At 43.3% G+C, this 10,632-nt stretch overlaps 1 protein-coding gene across 6 annotated transcripts in view; it reads left to right on the top strand.

Annotated features, from left to right (window-relative positions):
* The window catches only part of App (amyloid beta (A4) precursor protein), a 222,590-nt gene that overhangs the window by 203,195 nt on the left and 8,763 nt on the right, over positions 1–10,632 (top strand). For 3 of the 6 annotated variants that reach the window (NM_007471.3, NM_001198824.1, NM_001198823.1), the window contains 3 exons: positions 600–653; positions 6,291–6,391; positions 9,193–9,339. In NM_007471.3, coding sequence (NP_031497.2) covers positions 600–653; positions 6,291–6,391; positions 9,193–9,339 — 302 coding nt within the window. The remainder of the gene's footprint in view (positions 1–599; positions 654–6,290; positions 6,392–9,192; positions 9,340–10,632) is intronic. The other 3 variants (XM_006522873.3, NM_001198825.1, NM_001198826.1) reach the window with 1 other exon arrangement.

Genomic DNA, 10,632 nt, shown 5'->3' with positions numbered 1-10,632 from the left:
TAGAGAGGAAGCCAGCCATTTCAAAGGAGAAACGGGGGGGGGGGGGAGCCCGTGGGTTACTTCTTCTACCCTAAACTCAGAAGGAATTTGCTTCACTAAATGGCAAAAAGCGTTGCTCTTCCGATAAACTCATATTTGCATTTCCCCTGGCAATTGAATAATCCCTTAGTAGTTAATTAACTGTAAAAGAAGATAAGATTGAGTAGCTGTAGGAGGAGGTAGCTTTTAAGTTTACTGCTGGGCTGGGCATAATCTATTTTATTTCTAATCAAAAGCCAAGAAACCATCTCTAACCTAGCCCAGAGGAAAGTCTACCTTCCCCAGCCTCCGTCTTTGATCCTATTGTACATCCTGGTGAGTGCTCTATGACCACACTAAGGAGACACGTTGGCACGTCAGGGGCGCTAAGCCTTTGGAAGTGGTACCCCTCCCCATCCTTGATGCCCAGGATTAGCTCACAAAGGTTCTTTTTTTTCCCAGCTGCTCCTTTTTCATGACTTGTTTATTGCAAATGCTTTCCCTTGCTCTGTGTTCAGAAGCCACGACTTAACCATCCTGATTTGTCTCCTTTGCTCTCTGTCTCTTGCTTCCTGCACCAGTCGAGCCTGTTGACGCCCGCCCCGCTGCTGACCGAGGACTGACCACTCGACCAGGTATCTGACTCGCCCCATTTCGCCTCTGCTCTCAGCACTGTGCGCTTCAGCAAACATGCCTCTCTGGGTTGCACGTGTTACGGGATAGAATTTAAAACGACTGTAGGCACCAAGCATGATTTCAGAGTCTTGGCTTCTCCTTATGCCTCATTTCCCAAGTTCCTACGTGATCTAGTGTTTGTTTGTTTGTTTGTTTGTTTGTTTGTTTCTGAGCCTTCTTTCTGAAACAAAGAGAGTCTTTTCAAATGTGGGGCTCTTTTTCTTGATTTCTTCCTTTTTTAATAAATGAAGAGTGTGATGTGGACCCTGTCCTCACACACGGTAGAGGCCCAGGGAGGTGTAGATTTCAGTGGGAAATTGATTCTTGCTGAAGACATCTCCTTCCTCTCTTGTTTAGTATTCATGGGGGTCCTTGAGTGGCCTCAGACTTTTGTTGGTTACTAACATAGACACAATTTCCTTAAAATATCATTATTGGTATTTCTCCAGCTCCAGAAATACTTAGTGCCCTCTGTGGATTGACTATGCTTACGCTCAGCCAGTGGCTGAAGTAACACAACAGATGGATATGCATAATTTTGCAGAGAAGCCCTTTTGTTTTTCTGTCTTACAAATTTCTTCACTATCAAAATAGATATTTCTTTTTATACAGTTTCCCAAGATTAAAAAGAAATGGGTTTCGACCCCCTATTCTATGTTTAGCCCCCGGCTAAACTTAAAGTCTTAAGAATAATGTCACACCGCAAGAGACATAGAACCCGCTTGTGTCTACTCCTTGCACAGCCTCACCCCACTGATAGTGACCGACAAAGTGAATCAGAGAGGGGAAAGTCAATGAATTGGAAGATCTGTGTATTGTGGAGAGATTTTCTTCCAAATAGCACATACCTTCCCACGTTTACTTTCTTTATGCCCAGATCCCATGAGATACTCAAGAGCAATGTTAACATCCCTTGGGGACATCACTAAAGGGAGGTAGTTTTGCTTCCTGGTTCAGAGGTATCCCCAGTAAGACCAGATATGGCCACGCCCCTCTTCTTGCCATTCAAATCTCTAGCCTTGGCTGCTGCCAGCCATGGTCCTAGGGAAAGACTTTGAGAGTCCTTCTGGCATCACACTGATCCCATGATGTGGTTCAGCACCTGAGCAGAAATTGCAGAGTGATACGTCGGAGGACAGCTGACCTCATTGATCTGACGAACGTCTTGTCTGAAGTGCTTTTAAAAGAACCTTGAGTTATATAAGTTGTACACTCTTTGGGCTCTCTCATGTCCTCTTTAATGACAGTGTCACTAAGTAAATGTCCAGGGAACCAGCAGTTGACCTTCCCATGCTGTTCTGCCAGCCAGTGAAGCCCAAGGCAGGGCCAGTAAGTCCAGTGAGTCCTCACCACAGCTACAACCAGCTCAAGCTGGTCTCCTAGACTTTTTAAAATAGCACGCTACTCGTTTTATTTTTTTAAAGATGACCTATTTTTTATCTATAAACATAAAATGTAATATTGAGGCGTACATCCAGCCGATTTTATTACATTCCTCTATTATATAAGGATGTACTTGTTCCTGTTCAAATAATCCAGCACTCACACAGTCAACCAGCTCATCTTCTCACTCTGTTTATGTAAACTGAACATGTAAAAGGCATTTTCATACACTGGCAAAAAAAAGTCATCTGTTTTGAGAAAAGAAACTAATGGCGTTCTACAGAACAGGGAAAGCCTACAATAACAACAGTATTATCCCATGAGACATCAATGTTGTAAATTCTGTGAATACTCAAAAAGAATAAATGATAAGGTTCTTGCTCCCGGGGGCCTGAGATGTAATCAAAAACAACTCACTTTGAATTTAGAGAAAGATGGGAGGACAGGAATATATGAGGACACACAAAGACGTTTGGTGACAGAGCATGTTATCCAGGGAACTCTCTGGAAAGGAGCTTTCCACAGAGAGAGGGGAGTGGGAGATTTAAGGCCCAGGGGAGGGCGAGGAGGAAATCAGTTAGATTAGAAACTGTCCTGGGCTTGTCCTTGTAAGACCTGTATCCATATATCCACATCCTTCCAAAGATAGCCACCGAAGAGGAAGATGGTATACACCAGGCATGCGGAAGCCAGCTAAGCTGCAATTATGAGCATGGAATTTGCTCACCGTGTCTGAGGAGTTGTGTAGGCTCTATCATCTGTACTTCTGTGTTGGCAATGAGTCTGCCGCATATTCAGACTGATACCTTCCTACGCTGTGCACCTGTTCCAATAACTCTACAGCCACCTGTTAGGAATCCACACTCTGGACTCTGCCACATTGCATCTGTAGACTTTTCCGGTCTTAGATGCCCTTCCCAGGATTGCCCTCCACCATTGCTCTTTAATAATCTTTCTTGTCACTCAGAAACAAAGAAATCAAGGGTGTGAGTTTTGGCTTAGTCCTTTCTATGCCCTGTTTCACATCACCATGATGAAGAGAATGATTTTCTTTCTTATCTGAAAAACCAGGATATTGTAACTTTTAGAAGATAGTGTCACCCACAAGCCACAGCAATAATGATGCCGATTTTTAGACACAGTGACAATCCCAGCTACTCACTCTTCCTGGAATGTTTCCAAGCAAAAACTGGACTCTTGCAGACAATAAGAAAACACATCAGCAGTCTCTTCACTTGGTGTGTTAAGCTACCCCGCCATTATTCCCTGTCCCATCCTTCTCCAGGCCTAACAATCTAGTTTCGTGACCCCAAGAGATATTTTCCTATTGATTTATTTCATTGTTCTATTGTTTTGTTAATCTCTCTGTAATAATATTGCTTAGTGCGTAGAACATCTTCTAAATGCCATTACGTGCTGAACAGCAGTGAAAGAGGGACTCTTTCTGCTGAGTCTTACACTACTGAACTGTGAACATTGCCAGTCGTGCTAGCATGTGACGTGAATTTGATTTTTTTTTTTTGCCTTTTTCTGTCATCAGATACACTGTCAGTGTCCTCTCCACCATACCAGGAGCTTATACGGTTTTAAATGGGGACGTAATAATTGACATATTCATCGCAATGCTGTGCTCTCTGCCTCCCCCACCCCCTGATATAAAAGGGAAGACTACTTACAAGTTTTCACTAAAATCTCAGAAGTAACTTTAACTGCCGTGTTACTACTCGCATGTGGTGAGGGAAGGCTGCATTAGAAAGAAATCACTGTTGATCTAACGAGGAAGTAGGTCAGGTTTTATAAAGGTTTGGAGGAAGATGAAAATAAGCAACCGGGGTGATTTAAAGAGCATTCATGTCACTGCCACATTAGAAAAAAAAATAGTGTCAGGAAGTACAGAGAACAGAGTGAGTTATAATATGAAAAAAATAAAGGTAATTTTTTTAAGTAATGTAAAAATAGAAGGTTGCAGTTCTTCAAGTAGTATCCAAGGACAAGGGCTGTCGAATGAAAACAAGCAGAGCTAATGAGATGAAACAGAAAGGGGACTTACAGGTCTCGTTGTGTCTTTCCTGTCTAAATTAATAAAAATGATCTCCCGATGAAAGGAAATTAAAGTTCAGATAGAACACCGTGAGAAAAGAAAGCGCTAAGCCTTTGTATTCGTTGCCTAGTCACCTATCGCTGTGTAACAAGTAGCCCCAGAACTTAGCAGCTTCATAGAGCAAGCGTTTAGCTCCTTACAGCAGTTTCAGCCAGCCAGCATTTTAGCATAGGGCAGAGCTGGCTGGTTCTGGCTCAGGCTCTTTCATGAAATCACAATGAAGACACTGCCAAAGCTGTGGTCTCCTGAAGGTCTGGCTAGAGCTGACAGAGATCAAGCACTCTCTTGGCTGCTGTCAGGAGCCTTCGGTACCTTCCCATGGCAGCTGGCTTCCCACACACCAAGAAGTACAATAGAGGGAATAAGAAAGAAGCTTTGGTGCCTTTTATAAGGCATCAGTTCTGCCATGTTCTACTTACATAGATACCATATCATCCCCTGCTCCGGAGAACAAAAGAACAAAGTTCTGGTTTTTTGAAATCATTATTAATAATAAATGTGTGTTGTATACTCACATATGTAGACAAGTACAGTTCCCTACAACCCAGGCTAAGAACACATGAAGAGGAACTTGAACAACAGTGGCTAGTCATTGTGAGAGTTAGAACAGAAGAGTAGGAAGGCCCAGCTAGAAGGAAATGGGGAAGTGTGATCCAGAGGCAGAAGCGAGGGAGAGCAGCATTGTACTGTGAGCAGATTGGCATTCATCATGAGCCTGGTTTACGGTGGGTTGTCCAAGGGAAGCGTTGTGGGCAGTTAGACAAGAGGTGGTGATGAGTCACACCCAGCATGGACTGCCCAGGTCTGTCAATTATACTCACTCTCAGCAGAAGCCATGCTGACTGGCTGACGGGCTTTCTCAGTGCTTATGACCTTGTGCTTTTCAGGGTCAGCAGGGGGTTGACAAGTTTTCCAATACTTGATGGACAAGATTGGAAGAGCCATTAGACCCAGAAGAGGCAATGAGTTCCCACAGGAGTTGCGGGAATTCACAATGTGTAGCCAGAGAAAGGAATCCTCACTGCCTTGCCTTTAATGTCTGACACACGTGCTCAAACCTACCTGGTGTCACAGATAGATGCCTGGCTCACTCGAAATAGGACCAGGCCCTGCGGTGTAGGTTACAGGGAGACCGTGTTGCAGTAATCTGTAGGAAACAAAATCATTCTCTCTGGTATGCAAACTGACCTCTACCTTTGAATTCACGTAGGTGCTAAGAACCTGCCTCCATTGGAAACATCATGGAGGAGGTGGCTCTAAAAGCCCTTCCTTCATAGCCTCAGATTCTACTTCAGTAGGATCACTTCAGAAAACACGACAACTGATGCAAACGGACATCCCTTCTGTCTGTCTTCACTTCCATTTCTAAAACATATTTTACCTTTTAGTTTTGAGCCTCAGATGAATAGTTGAATCATGAAACGCTGTAAGAATTGGTCCAAGAACCATGCAGCCACGTATAGAGAAAGAGGAATTAGGTAATGAATTCTATTGATCCCAGAGACGCTCTCTGTTCATTGTGTGCTCCTTTCGAGTCAGCGGATGAAGCGATTCCACGGGGCGTGTTCAGCTAGAGAGCTGGGATGCTGAGCTAAACAAATTATGTGACTGACAGTGCTACCGCCGTGCAGAGAAATATGAACATGATTTACTTGCAATTAGAACAAAGCTCCAAAGTAATGGATTTGTTCTCCCAGGTCGTTAAAGTTCATTTCCAAAGCCGTGCATTTCGTTTTTCTTTAAGCAGTCCCAGCCCATAAAAAGTGCACACATAATAAACAACAAGCCGCTAAAACCAAGTCAACATTTCTTAGGTACAATTTAACCTGGCATCTTAACCAGCATTGATTTTTCCCCCCTTTCCCTCCCTCCCCTTTTAATTATGGCATGTGTTTGGCCACACAGGCATTACATATTCAGCGTTCTTCAGTCTTTTTGTTTGCTAGGTGGTGGTTAATGGTTTAAATCTAGGGTGTCATTTTTCTTGAGAAAAATCCCTAAATCCGTTTTTCCTAAAAGCTCTGGCCAAGAGAGAACTTTAAGGCAGTTTTTGCCTCCTTGTGGCTGGCGGTCACACTAACGGATGGCCCTGCATACTTTGTGTTTGACGCAGGTTCTGGGCTGACAAACATCAAGACGGAAGAGATCTCGGAAGTGAAGATGGATGCAGAATTCGGACATGATTCAGGATTTGAAGTCCGCCATCAAAAACTGGTAGGCAAAAATAAACTGCCTCTCCCCGAGATTGCGTCTGGCCAGATGAAATACGTGGCACCTCGTGGCTTGTCCTGTGTCAAAACTGAGAAGGACTACTGGGAATAAAACCAAAATGCCTGCCTAGATCTTCACAAAGATAGGAAGGAGAGGAAGTGGGGCTCTGTTGATAGTTCTTGCTGAGCAGAAGCCGCTGAGCCCAGGCGGAACATACAAGTGTAATTCAGTCCAACGTTGCAGCTACGTGAGCTGACTTCCTAGGAAAATGGTTTTTTCGGGTTAAACACATCTAATCCCAATATCCAAACTGGAAGGCAGGATACCACAAACAAGAAATTCAAGTCCATGAGGCTCTGATATTACTGTGTGGGGGAAGCATAAGTGAATTTCATTTAGAGGTGGTCCCAGTTTCCAAGATGGTCTCATTATGTAAATACCAAAAAAAAAAAAAAGTTAGAAATCAAGATTTTCGAAACCCTTTTGGTCATGACCATTCTCGGTCCACGATAGTTTTATTTGAAGAATTGGTCTTAAATAAGCATGTGGGGAGTACTTGGTTGTAGGGATGCTCTCTCGCAGTGCTTGGTTAAGTTCTCATCTACAAATGGATAATTTCAGTCCATTCCAACCCCTCCTCCTTCCTACTGCTTCCCCACCTCCCAGTATTTCTTTGGCTTACAAGGGAAAGTTAGCAGAGACCCTTTAAGGTGAGTGAAGCCCAGCGGTGACTTTGCCGCCTCAGCTTCTCAGTCAGAAATCTTGGGCAAGGCAGATAGCAGTTTCTCTAAAGACAATGGCGGTTTTCTTCCTAATGTCAGAATTAGAATGAGTAGAGAAGCACGGGTCTTCCTTATAGGTAGGCGGAGATTATATAATTCTCTACCAAAACCTCAGAAATTCAAATAAGCCAAATTCCAGATCGTTAGAGTTCCTTCCATGTTACCAGTTATCACAATAAAGGACTTGAGTGGGAATTTTAAAAACGGTAAGAAAATACCTGTATAGTGGTGCTTGATAAGAACTCCAGCTCTGTGGTTGGGTGGAGTGTGGGAGACTGCAGCCTGATTCCTTTGTAAAGTATCTTCCCAGTGTTTGTAAATAAAATGTGTAGATCCTAGTATGAATCTCCAAAAGAAAGGGCCTTTACTGTTGGGCTTCTCAATTCTGGATTATTGTAGCAAATCTAAAGCTGGCTTGGGATTCAATTTTGCATTAATTTTTTTTTCCTTTTTTTATTCAGAAAAAGGCACCCAGCCTTCTGAAATGTAGTTTTCGTTGGAAAGTTTATTGCTGTTTTGTTATTGTGAAACCAGAGGCACTCCTGAGCAGGCTGAAACTGCAAGGTTTCAAAACAAATCTGGGGTAACTGCTGAAAGGCTGGCTGGGGGTCGGGGCGTGGCTCGGAAGATGAGTACCCAGGATCCCGTTTTCCTGAGCTGGTGTCATAGACGCCCTTCTCAGTAATTACATGAACTTCTATAATGCGACAGTGACTAATGACAGCCGCAGCAATTAGGGGTATCAGCTCCCTCTACTGCACTAGCTGATAAGATAATGTACTATAATTAGTGCAATGAATATTACAGAATTACAGTATTTCCTTAAAGACGGAGGGATATATCCAGACTCACATTTATTCCCGATCACCTCACTGTAGTATCATTAGTTAATTAATGATCTCCTTTAATAAATGTGTTGAGCTAGCATTTTTGGTTGGCGAGGGGATTAATTACGAGCCATTTCTAATTTTGCCGCAGATGCGCTGTGAGTAACATCCACTTAGAAAAATTTTATCTGCTCTAGTTTACCTCGCCTTTGCAAACTGCAGCAGGGATGGATTTAGCGATGGAAATCGGTCATTCACCTATCTTGAAGCCGCCTGGAAAGAATTATTTAGGGAGCTGTTGGCACTAACTTACATAACAAATGTGCTCTAGATCGTTAGGCACAGCTGCCCCTCCCTCCCTCGTTTAACCCACCATATAAGATCATCTCTTATATAACAAGATGATTAAAGTGCAGTCTGTATGTGTTATTTCGCCTAAGTAGATAAAGCTGGGAACCACTGGCTTGCTTTTCAAAAGAGCGTGGAGACGTATGTATACACTGCAGAGACTTTCTCACCGTGAATACATTTCTTCTTTGTCACGTTCTCAGGATTCTTTTTTATGTTCAATATAAACAACCAGAGTAAAGCAATATTGCCAATTTTGGTTTCTAGGGGCAACTGGATAAAGTATGACTTGTTTGTTACACTGAGATTCTCTTTGCCTACTGCTGCTTCCCTTGGCAAACATGGCGCTTTTAAAGGAGAGTATGCGTTCTGTGGTTAATTGAATCTATGTACTATTGTACTATGAAGAAGGTAGCTTGGCTGTCCTTTTCTCTCTGATTAACTCCTGTGTTTCAGAACGTTTTTTGACCCATATAGAACATGTCCCTTCAAAGAAACGGAAGCATGCAGGTTTGAAACCTAGCTAAGGGCAAAGTCACCTGCTGTGGGCAGGAACGGAGTGACCTGTTTCCAGAACAATGGCGGGGACCTCTATTTGGTTTTTACCAAATGCTTACCTGTTAAAGGGCTTCAGATCCCTGCAGACTTCTACCTCATGATGCACCAGAGAAATTGACTTCAGAACCCGGGAAGCCACCTGTTGCTCATTGTTCCAGAGACGAGGACGCTCAGTCCTAGGGACCCACCAACTCACGCTTCGCTGAGCTATGGCGGAGGGTCCCCTGAAACTTTGCTACATCCGTTGCCTCTTGCGCTTACAGACCTTTTTCTCGGCTTCCTTTCGAAGGTGTTCTTTGCTGAAGATGTGGGTTCGAACAAAGGCGCCATCATCGGACTCATGGTGGGCGGCGTTGTCATAGCAACCGTGATTGTCATCACCCTGGTGATGTTGAAGAAGAAACAGTACACATCCATCCATCATGGCGTGGTGGAGGTAGGTAAACCTGGAGGCTTGTCTGCAAGTGGGAGGCAAGCCAGGAAGTACAGGCACTGGCCCGGGGCCACTTAGGAGAAAAGCAACATCCCTCTGTGGTACTCAGGGCACAGCTGCTCTCTCGCTGTTTTGCATCCACCCCTGGGTGCCATGAATTTAATGTGCTCTCATTAACATTATGCATTGTTACTTTTAACTTATGACTTGTATTGAAATTAACCAAACTAAGACTAATTATGACGCTCAGCTTTAAAAATACATGTATGGTTTCTCTTAAATAACAAAAATGGTATCAGAAGTCAAAAAACGGAACCTAGACGTTCATTTCTGATTTGTATTTTTTGTTGTTTTGTTTGGGCCTCTGATTAGAACCAGGTGATGATAAATAATACTGATTTTTTTTCAGTAATGACTCCTAGCATTAATTTCTGGAAGGAAGTGGCCCAGTAGCGAATAGCTCAGTATAGCATGCGTGGTTACCATGGAGGAACATTCAGGCTGTTGCCCTGAACTTCCACCTGAGCAGAGATCGTAGTTTCCCGGAGTTAGTGGAGAAGCACAGGGAGTGTGGGATGAGGTACACACGAGCCCTTCACACTGCATATATGCTGGACTTCTTTCTGCCCGCAGAGCAGCCAAGCAGGGACGCTTACCACAAAAGTCAGTGCTACGTCATCAAAAAAGTACAGGACTCGAATGTAACTCCTTCCCCGTCTTGATTCGGGGAAGAAAGAGTGAAAGGAGGTAGATTCACAAACATTTAAATATATTTGTGGTGACGGGAAAGTTTTAAAGCATCCCTGTGTGATTAACTTTTAGATATATAATAGTATAAACCATCTAGAACCCAAAGAACGCCGAGTCCAAGCAGATCTCATTTTGTAGGTGAGAAAAGTCGATCAAATAAAAAGAACCGCACAGTGCCAAGCTTAATACAGTCAGGGTTTCCCCCATTCTACCCATTGATTTCCATCAGAGGCCAGTGTTAAGTAAGCATCTAATTAAACCCGAAGAAAGTGCTCTAAGCCATCCTTAATCATACAAAGGCAGGGACAGTTTAATAAACTCAAGCTAAAGAAAGCCAGAGATCTCACATTCATTGGTCCTTAGATTCTCGACACTTCATTCGTGAGGATGCTCATGGGAATTACTGTGGGTTTTATTTTCCTGTCCTAGTTGATGTGGATATACTAAAGACCAGTGTGTTGGGTGAGGCCCAGGAAACTGAGGGGGCAAGAGGCGAAAGAGCTGAAAATTTCACACACTAGAGTATAAACATGTTTTGTTTTGTTT

Source organism: Mus musculus, chromosome 16 (genome assembly GCF_000001635.26).
Source record: "Mus musculus strain C57BL/6J chromosome 16, GRCm38.p6 C57BL/6J".
Lineage (NCBI taxonomy): Eukaryota > Metazoa > Chordata > Mammalia > Rodentia > Muridae > Mus > Mus musculus.
Note: the sequence above shows the minus strand (reverse complement) of the source record. Positions and strands in the feature narration are given on the sequence as shown.